The following is an 18,399-nucleotide window of genomic DNA, read 5'->3' as shown; positions in this document are numbered from 1 at the left end:
TGTGTTAACAACAATGCCAGTTAGGTCTACTGCCCTATATCGAGGGTCTATTTTGTGCTGGAAAAGATGGTCAATTTTATTTTCCCAGCAATCTCTTATGGACGTCATTACTGGCTCCATTTTGCACACTAGGAAACTGAGTTCAGCAATTTAAAGTGATTTTCTGAAGATTACTCCCTCAGACGTGGCCAAGGTGGGATTGCAACTAGGTTTATAGTCATGAATGGAAGTGACCAGTGGGTCACGGAGGCAGGTGTCTGTGTATGTGTGTGTGTGAGGGGGGCGTGGTATTTAAGCACAGGTGGTGTTGGGAGCTGAGGACGTGTAAGGAGGATGCACATGGGAGCGAGTGTGTACATGGCTGCTCTGGACAGTTGCACAGGTCAAGCACTGCTCAAGAGCTCTGCATCTAAGGGGACTGTTCATACCAGACATGATAGATTTGTATATTAATGAAGACAGCTTTTTGGCAGGTGGCCATAAAGTGCCTTCTTTGGGCGAGATCATTAAGTAGATTGCAATGCTTATCTGACAGATGGAGGTGAAGTCTGTTGAAGAAGGCATGTCTTTAAAAATTTGCTCAAAGGTGCCTTATGGGCTAGTACTAGCTCCACACGTGTGGGTACTGAGATGTGTGTGGGTGAGGGGAAAAGCACTCTTGGGATAGGATGTTTGCTGATTGAGGGAAGGAGGTGGGGATGCTGAAGGCACACACTGGAATCTACCAAACCTTCAACTTGAATTCAGCCGAGACCTCCGGGAGGAGGACGACTAGGGTGAAGAGAGAGAGGCATTTGCTTTGGGCACAAATGAAGGGGGTGTCAAACCCATCAGTAACTGAGATAAATGGCATTTAGCAATAACTGCAGTGTTTTAAAAAAATCAAAAGAAGTGCCAAAAATCCATGATGAACAAAATATCAAAAATTTAAATTTTGAAGGCACTTTTTTTTGGGGGGGTGCCATGCCTGTGGCATGGGGGAAGTTCCCAGGCCCGGGATCAAACCCTGGCCACGTCAATAACCAGACTCACAGCAGTGACAAGGCCCGGTCCTTCACCCACTGAGACACCAGGGAACTCCTCCCAAAATTTAAATTTTGGACGCACACGAGTTGGCCTCACCCATCTTACCCCAGTCTGGGAGAGAATGGTCCTGTGGTCAGACAGACTTGGAAAATGCCATGCTCCCCACACCCCAACCTCGCTGCCCCACCCCCATCACCTTGGCGGTTTGGGGTCACCAGCACAGGAAGGGTTAACAGTGTACGTGCAGCCTTTCTGCAAATTAGAAACAGTGCCTGTTCTGGGAACGCATAGCCCTTAAGCGTTCAGCGGCTGGCGAGCCAAGTGATGGCTGGATTTCCGCCCCTAGAAGCCCAACCACATGTGGTGGTGGCTGCTCTGGTGACAGCCCGTCTTGCATCTGGCGTTGTCCCCACTTCTGCAAGCCAGGAGTGAACCCCTCCTTCCTTAGACCTTTCTCAACACTGGGCTCTCAGACCCTTTCCTCTCCCACTCCTTCCCCCCCGCCCCCAACAGGAGCTCCTGTGGGCGGGGCTCTCAGACGGGGCCACTTACTGCGGCCAGCCCTCTCCGGTGGACACAGTGAAGAGGGTCAGCAGGGCCCACAGCACGTTGTCGTAATGGAACTCATACTTCTTCCATTCTCGGTCCCTCGCCTTCACCTCGTTCTTCTCATAGAGGAGGTACTTGCCACTGCCACAGAAAATGGGGACTGTGAGGCCACCAAGGGACACCCATCAATGGCCACCAGGGAGGTGGGGGAGGAGGAGGAAGAGGCTCCTACCAGCCCACGCTCAGCCTGGGAAGCAGCCACACCCCCATTTTCCCCTGGAGTGTGTGGGTATCCACTTGGGGACAAATCCAAGGTGATGCCATGTCCAGTGGGGGAGCTGATTCAGGCCAACCTTTTATTTTTCTCCATGGTGTGCAGTGGGATATCAGTTGCCAGACCAGGGACTGAACCTGGGCTGCATTGGTGAAAGTGTCAAATCCAAGAGACCACCAGGGGACTCTGTATGAGTCCAGTCATTTTTTCTTATTGTTGTTGGTTTTTGTTTGTTTGTTTTTGCACCTGCAGCATATGGAAGTTCTTAGGCTAGGGCTCAAATCTGCACCACAGCAGCCACCAGAGCCCCTGAAGTGATAATGCCAGATCCTTAACATGCTGAGCCAAAAGGGAACTCCTCTTTTTATTATCTTTTTGGAGAACTGACTCAGAATCTAGTGCCCTCTTCCAACTTGAATACTTCTCGTCCTGAGGGTGGGAACCTGTGGCTTGGGAGGGGGGTTAAGAGCAGGATAGGAGACAAGCACATTTCTTGGTTTATCAGGACAAGGCGGGGGAGATGCTGATCCTTCTCAGGTTAGGGAGCAAAGGTTAGCCCCAGATGCCTAGCCAGTTGCCTGGGATCCTTCCAGTTCCAGGAAACAGCCACCAGTATAGGAACAGGCTGCTCCCGGCAGCACAGTAACCCTAGCTACATTAGTGACAAAAAGTGTTACTGAGCGCTTGATTAGTGAGAGGTTCAGCACTTTCTCTGACCAAGTCCTGAACGTTCCGTCATGAGGATGACCCAAAGATGGGAGACTTCAGGGCCAAAATCTCTTACCCACAACTCCAAAATCTCGAAAGCTTTGAAAAACCAAACATTTTTTTTCCCTCACCCAGCAGTTGCTAAGTTCCAGCCTGCAGAGCAAATCTGGACCTATCTTTATGTGGCCCATCAGCTAAGTATGGTCATTTACATTTTTATTTATTTCTTAAAATTTTTTTTCTTTTTCTTTCCTTTTTTTTGTCTTTTGTCTTTTTAGGGCCGCACCTGGGGCATATGGAAGCTCCCAGGCTAGTGGTCGAATCTGAGCTGAGGCTGCTGGCCTACACCACAGCCACAGCAACACTGGATCCAAGCCACACCTGCAACCTATGCCTCAGCTTGTGGCAATGCCAGATCTTTAACCCACTGAGTGAGGCCAGGGATTGAACCCACAACCTCATGGATACTAGTTGGGTTCTTAACCCACTGAATCACAACAGGAACGCCTCGTTGACATTTTTAAATGGCTGAAACAAAATCGAAAGAATTCGTTCACAACAGGTAAAAATAACATTTGAAATACACTCAAATTTTTGCTTCCAGGAGTTCCCGCTTTGGCATAGTGTATTAAGAGTCTGAGTGCAGAGGTTTGGGTCATCGTGTAGGTGCAGGTTCAATCCCAGCCCCTTTCAGTGGGTTAAAGGATCCAGCGCTGTCACGGGCCAGCATTCCTGGCCTAGGAACTTCCACGTGCCATGGGTGTGGCCATTTAAAAAAAAAAAAGGAAAAAAGAAAACATTTTTAGTTTCCAGAAAGAAAGATTAATTAGAACAATCATTCCTTTACCTATTGTCTGCGTTTGCTTTTGAGTTACATTAGTTGCGAACAAAAACTGTATGCAAGGTCAAAGACATTTACTATTTGGCCCTCAACAAAGTTTGCTCATCTCTGATCTCATTTGTCTGGCAACAAAGCCTGACTCCATTGGATGCAAGGCTCTCTGGACTTGTTATTTAGCTGATTTGTGTGTTGCCTGGAAGAAATATCCCTTTTGTTCACAGGGCTGCCTTAACTAGCTGAGGGTGTTATGTCCTTTGTGGGACGTGCACTACACAACCTTTCTAAAAAAAACCCCAAAAAACAAAAAACTCAAAATATTCTGAGTTTCCAAACACATTTGTCTGTAAAGGTTTCAGGTAAGGGTGCCTAGATGCATACTGTTATCCCCCATTTGACAAAGAAGGCAACTGAAAAAGATTTGTTCTGGCTGCTGTGTCAAAAATGGACAGTAACTGGGTTAAAGAGGCCAGAGGGAGACCAGCCAGGAGGCCGTGGAGGCTGCTGGGGGCGTGGAGGGATGGGCAGTAAAATATAAAGAGATGATACACATACAGAGTTTGTGATAAATGCCCCCAAAATATGGCAGCTCTGACTCAGTCATCCTGCAGCCACGGGGCAGAGACTCACATTCGAAAACTGTTTTTCTTTCAACTCCAGATCCAAGCTTGGCTGCAAGTTGGTCACCCTCAATGCCCAGCACCTCAGTTTTCTCTTTTGTTTTTTTTTGGCCTTGCTCGAGGCATGCAGAAGTTCCCAGGCCAGAGATCGAATCCGAGTCACGGCAGTGGCCAGAGCCACAGCAGTGACAAAGTGACAACGCTGGATCCTTCCTTAACTGTTAGACTACCAGGGAATTCCAGCGCCTGTTTCCAAGCCCGAGACACGGGTGCTTCTGGCCACCCCCGCCCTCTCCCCGCAACCTGCCAGCCCCCGATGGGGACACCGAGGAGAGTAGAGCCTTACCGACAGTCTTTCTCAAACTCCTTGGATTCATCTGTACAGTGGAAGAACTTGCCCTTGAAGAGCTGCACGGCCACCACGGCAAAGATGAACATGAACAGCATGTAGACGATAAGGATGTTGAAGACGTTCTTGAGTGAATTCACCACGCAGTCAAACACAGCCTGGTGGGTGGAGAGACGGCGTGAGAGGCTGGGAACCTGCCTAGCCTCCTGCATCATCAGCAGCCCATAATACCAAAGCACTGTCATCATTCCCACGGTACAGGCTAAGACAAGAGCCAGGTTACCCAGACAGGGCCAGGTTCAGAGAAGTACGTGTTGGGGCTAGACCCAATTCTGAGTTTTTCTTTTTTCTTTTTAGCCTCACCTACGGCACATGGAAGTTCCCAGACTAGGGGTTAAATCGGAGCTGCAGGTGCTGGCCTACACTCTAGCCACAGCCATGCAGAGTCCGAGCCATGTCTGTGACCTACACCACAGCGCACGGCAACACCAGATCCTAAACCCACTGAACGCATCCTCATGGATACTAGTCGGGTTTGTTACCGCTGAGCCACAGTAGGAACTCTCCCAATTCTGAGTTTCTATGCATTGAAAACCCCCAATTTCAACCCCTGGGAAATGGGGCCACTTCTCAGAGCTTCTCCCAGGTTAAGCTCATGGCTCTTCAGGGCAAGAGGAAAGGTCCTCGATGGAGAGGGCATTTCCTATTCATTCTGTGCCCTGCCTCATGTCACTCCCCTTCCCCATCTTCTGGAGTGGTCTGGTCTCTTCCCTTTTGACCACTGATCACTTGGGGGTGTTCTGGATTTGAGAGTTGACTTCATGTGCCCTGGAGATTCTGCCCTGGGTAAGATGGAATCTATCATCCCCCAGAGAAGGCAGGGGTCCCATCCAGCCTGGAACATCCCCCACCTCATTCTGCTTTTTTTTTTTTTTTTTTTTTCTGCCACTCCCGAGGTATTCGGCCAGGGACTGAATCTGAGCCAGAGCTGCAGCAATGCTGGATCCTTAACCCGCTGTGCCGGGCTGGGGATCAAACCCATGCCTCCACAGAGACAAGGTGGAAAATGAACCCACTATGCCCAAGCGGGAACTCCACCATGCTTAAATACAAGTAGGCATTAAGGATTATCCTACTGGAATTACACTCTAGTTTGGCCAGCTTTCCCTGGGGGGGAGGGAGTGTGTAGCTTTTGTGGGGCTTTGAAAGGGGGCTGTGACCCAGAAAACAGGGAAGGGCCACTGAACCGATTACGCTGTTGGATTTCAACACAAGCTAGCTTTGGTGTCCAGAGGGCAGCCACGTTTCTTCTCTGAGTATTTGCCAATGAAAGAGGGGCGTTAGAATCATTCTCTCCTAAATCACGGGGGAGGGACACACCACCAGTGACATCAGACATACTTTTAGGTCCTACAGGAGCCCAACACCAAGCAACATTGAGTTGCATGGTGGCAGAATTATTCCCTCTCCAGTTTTTTTGAGTGAAGGACAGCATTTTCCTTTGTTGCTACTATGTTAACACCTAACATTATACTTTTTTTTTTCTTTTTTCTTTTTAGGGCTGATAGGGGAGTTCCCCAGCAGCTGCCGGCCTACACCACAGTCACAGCAATGCTGGATCCTTAACCCACTGAGTGAGGCCAGAGATCAAACCCAAATCCTCATGGATACTAGTCGGGTTTGTAACCTGCTAAGCCACAATGGGAATGCCTTTTGATTAGATTTTAATAACAGTTATTTTATTTTTTTTGAAAAGATAATTCGTTTTACCTTCTATTAATGGTGTGCTCTGTTTTTCCAACATGAGAAAGTTGATATAGCATTTCCTTTAAAAAAAATCCCACTGACATAAAAAAAATAAAGTGACTTGACTTAAAGAAACATATTAAGTAAGAGGTAATATGCTTTCAGATGGAGGATAAACTGAAAAGTGTTGTTCAAATGACTAGGTTTCACTTACTTTTTTTTTTTTTTTGAATGACAAGCTTTTGGGAAATGTTGGCTTATGCTATTTTGGAACAGGAGATACTGGAGCCTAGAACAACTGGGTGAAGAGTTGAAGATTACGTGGGACCAGAAACCTAGTTTCCTATTCTTAGATTAGGGTTATGCCCTGTTTTATCTACATAATGCCCTCATGGGACTTAGGAAAAGGGATCCTGACTTTGCATGAGACATTTCATCTGATGGAAAAGTATCATAATAGATTTTGTTCAATTAACTCACTTTACTGCCATCTGCTGGAAAGTTGCAGTAATAACTATATTCACATATTACGGCCGTGGTGTTAGCAGCATTCCTTTCAATGGAGTGTTCTTGAGCAGTGTGCAACCTGGTCAACTGTACATGGCAACCCCGATAGACCTCCCACATACCCCAATCTCACCTTGAGCTTTGGCAACCGCTTGATGGTTTTAAGAGGTCGTAGCACCCGGAGGACTCTGAGGGACTTAATCGTGTTGATGTCCTTTCCTTTGCTATTGCCACTGTGGAGGGATGTTAGGATGGGGAGAAGGGAAGAGAGGGGGCCAAGGTCAGGCTGGGTGGTGGGTGGACCACAGATCCATGTGACTGCAACCTTCCAGGTTTAGGAATCTGGGGTGAGCTTGGCATATCCCTGCCCTTGCTAGAGAAGAGTAGTCAGCTCTCTGCTATCTATACCTGGGCTCAAGAGCTGGTGAGGGAATCACCTTTTGTGGTCCTAGCCTTGGGGTTTGTTGAGGGCCCCCCTCACCTGGCTGTGCCTGAGCCGCTGCACTGGGCATCCCTTATATCCAGCACCAGAGAGTTGGCTGTGCCTTTTGTGCTCTTTTTGGAGGGGGTCATAGAGAGCTTTTAGAAAATGGGATTCCCTGACCCCCTCTTCCAACTGGATCCAGGAAATACTTAAAGTGACCTTTAAACCAGGACTCCCTCACCCTACCCCTCTTCCCCACTACTCCCTGAGTCCACAGGAGCAGAAGGAACCAGGCCATCAGATGCCATTATGGGAGGACTGCCTCCTTTTTTTCAGGGTCTTTCAGCCCATCTTTGTTAGATTGGTACATAGAGCTCCAGTTCAGGGTCTACTGGGCTGAGTCTTAACACTGCAGACCATGGAAATGCCATGACACCCTCTGCCAACCATGGTGCCCATCCAAGACTTGCCATGAATGGAATTCACCACCCACCCGGATGCCCACAGCAGAAACCTGAGAGTCACGTTCAGCTTCCCATTCTCCATCCTCTTCCCCAACGGGTCAGCACCTCCTCAACACCTCCACCATCCGTCTTTGGCCACCATCATAGGTCAGACCCCCATTATCTGCCTCCCACCTTCCCCTCCCCGACTCCCCGTGTCTTCTTCCATCTTGTTTAGTACACAGTGGCCCCAACCAACAATACTATGTTACTCTCCCACTCCATATCCTCCTGGAGCATCTGAATTCTGAGAAGTGCAAACTCCTAGCTCGGCATTCAAGGCTTTTCAAAATCTGATTCAACTTACCTTGCCTCTGCATTCCCATTGATTACTACATACCCCCAAACTCCAGCCACACTCTTGTATTTCTGTTCTTGTGGCTAGAAATGCCCTTCCCTCCACTTCTCCATTCCCAGAACTACGCCACATTCAAAGCCCAAAGTAAATGTTTCTTCATCCCATGGATTCCCCTGACTACCTCTGGGTGCTGCCAGACCCCAGTGCTGTTTCAGAATTTCCTTTGATTCTGTCCTTGGCTTCTGGCTTTAGACAGAAAATTGCTCAAAAGGCAAAAGAAACCATGTGCTCATTTCCCCTTTAATCTTTTTTTTTTTTTTGTCTTTTCTAGGGCCGCACCCGTGGCACATGGAGATTCCCAGGCTAGAGGTCTAATAGGAGCTATAGCCCCCACCTACACCACAGCCACAGCAATGCAGGATCTGAGCTGCGTCTGTGACCTATGCCACAGCTCACGGCAACACCGGATCCTTAACCCACTGAGCAAGGCCGGGGATGGAACCTTCAACCTTGTGGTTCCTTATTAACCACTAAGCCACGATAGGAACTTTCTAATCTTGGTTCTTATCTCCACCCCCAGCATGCACCTGGTGTGTAGTCTCAGGATTCACACAGTGAATCAGATCAGAGTTCTCTGGGGGTCACTTAGCAAACATCTCCCTACAGTTATCTCCTAGGTCATGAGTAGAGTTTCCCCAGAGATACCCACCGGGGTGTGCCTGGGTAGCCAGGTGCAAAAACATCCTTTGTGACATTTGCTTTTTTTTTTTTTTTTGACATTTGCTTTTTTATTTTATTTTTATGGCTGCTCCTGCGGCATATGGAAGTTTCCAGGCTAGAGGTTGAATTAGAGCTGCAGCTGCCAGCCTACGCCACAGCTACAACACTGGATCCAGCCACCTCTGCAACCTACACCACAGCTTGTGGCAATGCTGGATCCTTAACCCACTGAGTGAGGCCAGGGATTGGACCCATATCCTCATGGACAATATGTCAGGTTCTTAACCTGCTGAGCCACAAAGGGGAACTGTGACATTTGCTTCTTTAGGGTTCCTCTCATTTTTCAAAGAAAAAAAAGAGATCTGGACTTCAGGCTGCCAGGCACAGCCATGCTGCAGGAGTCAGGAGTTTGAACATGTTTTTTCTTTTCTAAACCAGAGTTATCATTATTATCTCAAGGCTCTGCCCCTAAAGTGTGAGATACACGTCAGGAGAACCACTGAGATACTTTTAGGTGGAACACAAACACAATTCAATAACTAGGTCATTCAGGGAAACAGCTAGGTCTCCTTCAAGTTATCTTTCAGGCTTTCTGATATGGTCAGAGAGGAAGTCTCTGGGGTGTGTGTGTGTGTGTGTGTGTGTGTTTAGTTTTTTAGGCCGTACCCAAGGCATATGGAGGTTCCCAGGCCCGGGGTCTAATTGGAGCTACAGCCGCCAGCCTACAGCATGGCCACAGCATTGCCAGATCCGAGCAGCATCTTCGGCCTACACCACAGCTCATGGCAACACCGGATCCTTAACCCGCCAAATGAGGCCAGGGATCGAATCCGCAACCTCATGGTTCCTAGCTGGATTCGTTTCCGCTGCGCCACGATGGGAACTCCTCTGGTATGTGTTAATAGGCCCTTCATCCCTCTCCAACACTAATTTCCCTTTTAACAACGAGCCCAGCTCGAATGCAACAACTTGCAGTGCAACCATGTCATTCTTGTTGGACCCACTTTTGCCAGCCTGAGGTTAACAACGCTGGTTTTAAGGGGACGACTCTAACAAAACTAAAATGAAGCATAGACTATGTGCTGGTGAAAAAAAACATCAAGCAAGTGGACCTCTAGGTTGTACGTGGAACTGGCGAAAACCTTGTTGTGCCAAACCACTGACATTTGGGAACATGTTCCTGGGGCACATCTGCTTGTCTAAAAAGGACTCCAAGGCCACTGTGTGCGTGTGCGTGTGCGTGTGGTCCTTCTCCCAGGAAGCACTTCTCCCTTGGGAGAGGCTGAAAAACAATCCTGTTTATTTTTTATTTTTATTTTTTGACTTTTTAGGGCTGCACCCATGGCATATGGAGGTTCCCAGGCTAGGGGTCCAATCAGAGCTATAGCTGCCAGCCTACACCAGAACAACAGCAATGTGGGATCTGAGCCATGTCTGTGACCTACATCATAGCTCATGGTAATGCCAGATCCTTAACCCACTGAGTGAGGTCAGGGATCAAACCCACGTTCTCATGGATGCTAGTTGGGTTTGTTAACTGCTGAGCCATGATGGGAACTCCAACAATCTTATTTATTGAGATACAGAGGAGAGTGTTTCTGGCAGTCTGGCTCTTGAGCATGCAGGAATGGCTTGATCAAGGCGTTCTCACAGAAAACAACTGAATCATTTTTGCTGAGAGTGTAAATGCTCCCAGAGGGGTTCCCTTCTCCTCTTAAAGCCCAAACCCTGGTTGTTTGGACTGTTCCCCCTTTTCCCATTTGGGAGGCTGGACACTCCTCTGATAACTGCCCATCCCATTCATTTGCCTTATGAAATTGGACCATGGGGAGAACACACCCGCCAACCCCCAACCCTTTGCCTCCATGCTCTTTATGTTCTCTGCCAAGAGCTGGGCCAACGGTGAGTCATGGTGAGAGGTAGTGGTCAAGGAGCCTCAGAGCTCTGGTCCCTGCCAGCAACAAGACGGTAGCAATGACACAAGGCTACAGAAACAGGCCCAGAACCAAATGTGGCTACATCAGGCCACAGAGAACAGGACAGAACGACGGAGAGAGAAATTGAGAGAGAGAGAGAGAGAGAGAGAGACACTTTACCGTGTACTGCTCCTGGTGAAGGTGGCGTCGGAAGGAGAGACAGATCGTAAGCGGCCTCAGAAGAAAGAACACAGAACACACACGTACACGCACACACACCTGAGCGCTCTCCCGCCCCGCCTGGGGAACCAGGAGGGGCCGCCTCAGGCTTGTGGCTCTGGATGGCATCCATCCTTCCAACTGGAAGACCCCCGTTCCATCCCCTGCCCTTGGTGGGCTCCCGGCACTGCCCAACAGCACCAAGAAAGCCAAAGTTCCAAGTAGCAGGACAGCCAAAATGTCATCAATTACCAAAGGCTAAATCGCCACAGAAGGTCACTGCCAAGAGCTGGAGAAAAAAGTCTTTTCTCCAGCGGTTCTGGGCTGGAAGGTTTTAGAGTGTCTCTTTTTTCTTTTCTTTCCTTTTTTTTTTTTTAAGGGCTGCACCTGCAGCATAATGAAGTTCCCAGGCTAGGGGATGAATTGGAGCTGAAGCTGCTGGCCTACACCATAGCCACAGCAATGCCTGATCTGAGCTGCATTTGTAGCCTATGCCGCAGCTTGTGGCAACACTGGATCCTTAATCCACTGAGTGAGGCCAGGGATCAAACCCACACCCCCACGGTCACTCTGTCAGCTTCTTAACTAATTGAGCCACAATCCTAGAATGTCTTGAAGGGGGTGAGCTTTGGAGTTGGAGGCACCAGGGTAGGACCCCCAGCACTGCCCTTAATTATTGTCCTCATCTGTAAAACAGATCCTGGGATTTGATGCTTGATACACAGTAGCTATGGCCTTGGCTTTACCCTAAGTTGCAAGGAAAGGGAGGTAGGCTAAGAGTTCCAATTTGGGATGAAATTAAGGGGCAACTCTCATTTTCTCTGGGAAATGTGGGCCTGGGGAAAGCTCTCAGTATCTGGAACTCATCTTCAGCATCAGGCTCAGCCTCATTACAATATCCAACCATGAATAGGGATCAGGGTGAGAGAAACCTGACCATCATTACAATAGTGGAAGCCCTATGACCAAGCAGATACTCTACAGAAATTTCCACCTGCCACCATTTTTTGGTCTTTTTTTTGTTTTTGTTTTTGTTTGGTCTTTTTAGGGCCATACTCACAGCCTATGGAAGTTCCCAGGCTAGGGGTTAAATCGGAGCTGCAGCTGCTGGCCTACACCACAGCTCACGGCAATGCCAGATCCTTAACGTGCTGAGTGGGGCCAGGGATTGAACCCACATTCTCATGGATACAGTCGGGTTCATTTCCACTGAGCTACTACAGAAACCCCCTCCTTTCTGGGTTATTGAGGAATCTTTGACAATGATTTCTGCCCAATTTTATGGATGACTTTAGGTATAATACGTGAACCTTCTGAAAGCGTCCCTGTCTGCCTGTGGGAAGGTGGTATCGTTATGTCCATTTTCCAGATGAAGAAACTGAGGCTCAGAAAGCCACAGTGACTTGCTCAAGGTCTTACTCACAAATGGGAAGCAACACACTTAGGTTCAAACCCAGGTTTGTGTATCTTGCTCTCTAATCTTCTTTCCATTTCATTACACATGCACAGAATAATGCCTTCAGGGCCAAGGGCTGTTTTGAGGATGAGGATTTAAAAAATGGCAGCCTGGGGATTCTCTCATTTGGCTTCCTGGCAGCTGGGCTCCGGAGCACGCAGGAGTGGCTTGATCAAGGTGCTCTGGGCAGCTGTGCTGGCTTGCCTGGAGGGAGGAGTGGCAGCACCAGATGCACTCTTGGCAGTGAAGGCAGGATCATGATCTGCCAGCTGCTGAGAAATGTCAGTTGACCACTCCGATGCATGGGCACAGAGCATGATGTCATGTGGGATGACTCGTGAAATGGTGTGTTAACGGTGGTTGCATGGACATGGCACATAGTAGATGGGGCAGGACACACACACACACACATACACACACGCACAGAGATTGGGGGAGGTGCAGGAGGGGTGGAAAGTGTGGGGAGAGCTTCGACCCATCCCTGCAGTGACCACAGGGATAGTTTTCCCATATCCGAGACGGGGCCACAATCACGGCACTGTGGCAGAATCCTTGCCTCCAACCCAACAGGTGGGAACAGCAAGATTCCTTTCACCAAGGAAGGGAATAGCCTCATGCCCCCTTCCTCTGGATGTCTAGACCCTGCTGGGGCCTCCAGGAACCCAGGCTGGGTGGGCTGCCAAGTCTCATTCTGCTGACTTGTGAAAGTCTCCATGCTCAGGGCTGGAAGATGGGCAGCAACCCTGAACCTGATGGTTGAACCCAAACTTGTTTTAGATTGCTAAACTTTTTTTCCCCTTCTTTTTTAGGGCTGCATTTGTGGCATATGGAAGTTCCTAGGCTAGGAGTTGAACTGGAGCTGTAGCAGCCGGCCAACACAACAGCCATAGCAATGCCACATCTGAGTGGCATCTGCGAACTATATCACAGCTCATGGCAACTCTGGATCCTTAACCCACTGGGCCAGGGATTGAACCTGAGTCCTCGTGGATACTAGTCAGGTTCTTAACCCACTGAGCCCAATGGGAACTTCCAGATTGCTAGATTTGCTAGACTCACTTTCCTCCATAATCTCTCGGCCTCAGTTTCCTAATGTCCAAAAGGGAGTGATAAAACAACCCCTGCGTGGGGTTGTTGCACAGATTAAGTAAATGGAAGCTATTACAATCATTATTCCCAGTCAAGTTTCTTCCCTTGATGGAGAAACTGAGGCAAAGAGAGGTTAAAGAACTTGCATGTCTAGAAAGAAACCAGACAGACTTGCAGGCACCTTTTCCTAAAACAACCAGGTTAATCTAAAACCTGCTGGGGTTCTCAGTCTTGTCTGTGAGGAGAGAGACAAACAGAACAGAAAATGAGAATTAAAAGGACAGCAAGAAAAGCAGCAAAGGACTCCAGGAGACTCTCAGAGTATCCTCTACCCCTGGCAATGTGACATCTATCTGGTAACAAGGAAAGACAATAAGCAAAGTCTTTGCAGGCTGAGAGACTTTCTCAGGCAAGAGAGGCTAGAAACCTGAAGCCAGGCAGAGGATTCTGAAAATTTCTGGGGAAAAAAGTAGCAGCTTGGGGGTACCTCCTCTGGCTTTGGGGCAGATTTCCTCCTGGGCATGCAGGAGTGGCTTGATCAAGGTGCTCAGCCAGTTGTGCCTGACCTGCAGCCCTGCCCTGGAGGAAGAGTGGCAGTGCCAGATGGATTCTTGGCAGTGAGGTGGGGAGAATGTGGTGTGGTGGAGTCTCAGAGTCTACCTCTTCCATAGCTATGACCATCACATGAAGGTGCTCCTGGGATTGTCAGCTCTTCTAAAATCCCATGAGAGTCCCTAACACTTGTCAGGATCCCACTGGCACAATCTTACACATTGGTTCCTGCAAGATCTATGAGCTCACTGAGACTCAAAGGGATGGCCTTAAATCCTTTTCCAGACCCTTTCTTTGCAAAGGAATTTAAAAAACAATTTGTAACAGATTTTTCAAGGACATAGACTGGCTGTGGCTTTATGCCTGTAGCAACTTCATAAAATCAGTTAAAAAGATTGACTCTGCAAATAGGCTGCCAAATTTCTGGGAGCTGTAGGCTCATTTTGAATGCCCTCGTATAACTTTATATTTAAAATGAAAACTCAAAAATTAAAAAAAGCAATCAGCTCCCTGTGGCAGATTCTTTTGCAAACACAAAGAAATCATTTTGCTGATTAATTCCGGGTGGAAAAATAATTTTGTTTTTGCAGATTAGGTTTGCTTAAAGTTGAGCCTAATTGTTGCTCCAGGGAAGCTATGGCCCATCATGGCAAAAGCACTGCAGTTGAGAGCCTTGTTCTCAGGTCTTTTGAAGGCCACCCTTTCCCCAAATTGTGAGGCCAAATGGGAGATGGAGGCGGGACAGGGCTTTAGCACTGAAGCTTCTTGGCTCCCACAGAGGTCTGGAAGGAAAGTGCCGGGGTGAACTGACAGGCAGCAGACACTGCATTTACTGTGTCACACCCAGTGGTGGTTTCGCAGAGGGCAAAACCCATCCACCGGGGCACAGCTGGCAAAGGTGTGTGAAGAGATAGATGTGGTCACTTCCTGATTTAGAAGGGATTTGGGTGATGTCATCCTAGAGGGCTGGAGGAAGTGGGGGAGGGGAGGGAGTGAGGAGGGAGAGAGTGGAGGTGGGGGAGAAAGAGAGCACGTGCCCAGTTGCGCACGCCCAGGGAGGAGAAGAAGTCAGAGAGGGAAGGACAGAGAAAAGAGAAAAGAGAGAGAAGGACAAAGAAGAAACAAGAGCGAGGGAAGGGGATGAGAAAAGAGAGAGAAGGACAAAGAAGAAACAAGAGCGAGGGAAGGGGATTTGAGATGGATTCGCTCCAGGCTGAGGGCCATAAAATATTTCGGCTTTTTAGAGCTGAAACTTTCTCAGGACCTAGCATGGTGCCTCTTTGTAGGAGCCGCTCAAATAACTGATAGAGGGAGGAAAAAGCATATTTCATTACATTCTCATATATCTTTTTTTTTGGGGCCACCCTGTGGCATATGGAGTTCGCTGAGCCAGAAATCAGATCTGAGCTGCAGTTGTGACCTATGCCTATGCGTTCTCATATTGTTGATGCAAAACCCCAAGTGGGCCGGATCCTTTAACCTACTGTGCCAGGCTAGGGCTCTAATCTGCATCTTGGCGCTGCAGACATGCTGCTGATCCCATTGTGCCACAGCGAGAACTCCCTCACGTACCTTTTAAAATCTTTTTTTGGGGGAAGAAATTGTGCTAACTTGATAAGAAACATATTCAATCTTGTTCGTATTTTATATGTCTCCTAATTCCAACAAGGTTGCACTTGGAAAAATTTTATTAGTCAGCCTTCTGTGACATTTCTGCGTAAATCCTTTGCTCACTTACCTATTGAGGTTCAGTGCTTCTTATTGATTTGTAACTGCTTTTTCTATATGAAGGCCATGGACATCTTATCTGTGACAATCTTTCCCCTCTAAATTGCTGTGTACTTTATTATTATTACTAAACTACAGGGCATCTTAATGATTATGTAGCCAAACTTCTTGATTAAAAAAAAAAGACCTCTTCTGTTGTTCTAATACTCAAATATTCAATTACTTAAAAAAGTGGGAGAGAGAGAGAAGGATGTAGGGAGGAGGGAGAGGGAAAGAAAGAGAAAAGGAGAGAGGGTGGAAAGAAAGCAGACACAGAAGGAGGAGGAGAAAGTACAAGATAGAGAAAAAGGGGGTGGGAAGTCTGGCCAGAGTCAGAAATACATTCAGCCTCCTGACCTTCATTGTACATTGAGCAGCTCAGGGGCATCCAGAAACTCTGGAGATTTCTTGTTCTTCCAACACAACTCGACCTCATTACACTCCCAGGGAAGAATCTGAGTGGCCCACTTTAGCCCTTCACTTGGAAATGGGCCACCACTCTGGCCTCCTGACAAGCCAAGTCCTCATTGGTTGGTCAGGTGGCCACTGAAGGGCTTCTCCAGATCTGCTGGGGGGGGTTGGTGAAGGAGGCAGAGCCACAGAGGAAGCCCCTGATTTCTCATTCTGTAGGTAAGGTGGGTCAGAATCCCTCAGACTTTCCTTTCGGGGAATGATCCACTGTGATGGGCATAGACAGGGTCCCTAAGAAGATCTGTTTCTGGATTAGGGGCCAATTAGGTTTTTCCATCCTGCCCCAATTGTCTACAACTTGAGGGATATACTGCTAAGTTTGCCACCGGGGCCCTAAGAGCGAATAGTTACTCAGCCCTTGGATGCCATCTTGGAATAGCTACCCAGAACTTGGGCATCATATTGGAATGGCTACTGAGCCCTCCGGTGCCATCTTAAAGTGGCTGCCCAGAATTCCGGCACCATCTTGCAATGACTGCCCAGACTCAGCTGCTGTCATGGGATGGCTGTCTAGAATTTGGGCACCATCTTGGAATGGCTACTGCGCCTTTGGATGCCACCTTGGAATGGCTGCCCAGAACTCAGCTACCATCTTGACGTGGCTGCCCAGAATTTGGGCACCATCTTGGAATGGTTCTGAAGCCTTTGGGCACCATCTTGGAATAACTGCCAAGCCTTTGGGTGCCATCCTGGAATGGCTGCCCAGAACTCTGCTGCCATCTTGATACAGTTCCCCAGAACTTGGGCACCATCTTGGAATGGCTATTCTCAGCCCTGGGGTGCTATTTTGGAATGACTGCCCTCAACTTGGGTGCCATCTTGGAGTTGCATGATAAGGCATGACCTTTCAGAGGGCAGAGTGTTCTAGAATTGCCAGAAGAAGTGAGACACACAAGGGGAGTCATAAGGTTTACAACTACAGGGCCTTCAGGCATGGTGGGGGAGGAGGGGAGTCTGAATTCTCATGCACATTCATCTCTTGATTGTCTTTTTAGGGGCTCCCCAAAGAGACAGCGACTTGGGCAGAGCTTGGAGAGCAGAAAGAAGATGAGATGTCTTGGTGGGGCTAGTCTACAGAAAGCAGCACAGCAGGGGTTGGTGGCGTGACTGTGTGAGGAGGTAGAAGGTGGGGACCCTTCTCTTCTTCCTCCATGGTGGGCATCATGCAAAAGCCAATCGAAGCTCTTCCTGGTAGCATGCGTATGCTTCCCGCCACCCCAGAACCCACTCTCCCCATCTCTACACCCCCTGATCCAAGAACACATCCCCTGATCCAGTGGGCCAGGAGTGGGGGGACCAAGAGGCAAGAGGAGTCTTTGATAGAAGACTTACGTGAAGGCAAAGGCCACCAGGGCCCCACTGACCACTATGAAGTCGAGAATGTTCCAGAGGTCACGGAAGTAGGCACCCTGGTGCAGGACGAGCCCAAGGTCAATCATCTATGGTGAGAGGGAGAAGAGATGGCGCTCTGATCCCTTATCCCCACCGCGGGGAGCAGCATCTACTCTTCTAGCCTCAGGGGGTGGGGCAACAGGAGGGGGGATGGAAGCTAGTGGGATCACCTCATCCTTAAGGGCTGGGACAGTGGCCAGGGGATCTGGGGGAGGAGTGAGGAGCCCTTGCCCAAGGCACCTTCCCATCTTATGAACATTGTTCTGACTTGCTGGTTCTTAGGTCAAAGCCTTTAATCTCATCCAAGATCCATCAGCCTACCTGGTTGGTTCTGCCTTGCATACCTTCCAGAATCCTGTCTACTTTTCACCACCTTCTTTGCCACTTCCTTAGGCAGGTTCCCATCCTCTTCTGCCTGGATCACCTGCTCCTAGTTCTCTTGGCTCCCAACCACTCTGCTCCCTCCCACAAGTCTTTCCTTCTCACGGAGGCTAGAGGGCGCCAGAGAGCACCTAAGTCCTTCTGCTCAGAACCTTCCATGGCTCCCACCTCATTTGGGATAAAAAGTCCCAGTCCTCATGGCCCTCAAGTTCCTGCAGGACTGGTCCCTGTCACCTCCCTGCCCTGGTTTCCCCACCCTCCTCCCTCACTCCTTTCAGTCACACCATACTCCTTGCTGCTTCTCGAACACGGCAAGCATTTGTAATATCTGGGGTGAGCCTCCTGTCCCTGGGTGGCATTCTTGAGAGGGCAGAATCCTATGGAGCCCTGGCACGCACCTTTATCACCATCTCAAAGGTAAAGACGCCTGTAAAAACGTAGTCAAAATATCGCAGCACCTGCAGGGAAGAAAAGCAAGGAGGCAGCAGATCATTGGCTTGCTCTGGTGTAGCCCCCATGAACCTAGTCATGCCCGCCCCGGGGTGTGTGGCCTCCAGCAAAGTCCCCGAGGAGCAGTGTCTCCACCCACATGAA

At 48.8% G+C, this 18,399-nt stretch overlaps 1 protein-coding gene across 4 annotated transcripts in view; it reads right to left on the bottom strand.

Moving 5' to 3' along the window:
- The window catches only part of CACNA1A (calcium voltage-gated channel subunit alpha1 A), a 277,546-nt gene that overhangs the window by 49,151 nt on the left and 209,996 nt on the right, over positions 1-18,399 (bottom strand). For all 4 annotated transcript variants that reach the window (XM_047776880.1, XM_047776881.1, XM_047776879.1 and 1 more), the window contains 5 exons: positions 18,204-18,263; positions 17,365-17,471; positions 6,751-6,850; positions 4,362-4,522; positions 1,579-1,716 (listed from right to left, as the gene is read on the bottom strand). In XM_047776880.1, the coding sequence (XP_047632836.1) occupies positions 1,579-1,716; positions 4,362-4,522; positions 6,751-6,850; positions 17,365-17,471; positions 18,204-18,263 (566 nt within the window). The remainder of the gene's footprint in view (positions 1-1,578; positions 1,717-4,361; positions 4,523-6,750; positions 6,851-17,364; positions 17,472-18,203; positions 18,264-18,399) is intronic.

This window comes from Phacochoerus africanus, chromosome 4, assembly GCF_016906955.1.
Source record: "Phacochoerus africanus isolate WHEZ1 chromosome 4, ROS_Pafr_v1, whole genome shotgun sequence".
NCBI lineage: Eukaryota > Metazoa > Chordata > Mammalia > Artiodactyla > Suidae > Phacochoerus > Phacochoerus africanus.
This window is presented reverse-complemented; position numbering and strand designations above follow the sequence as displayed.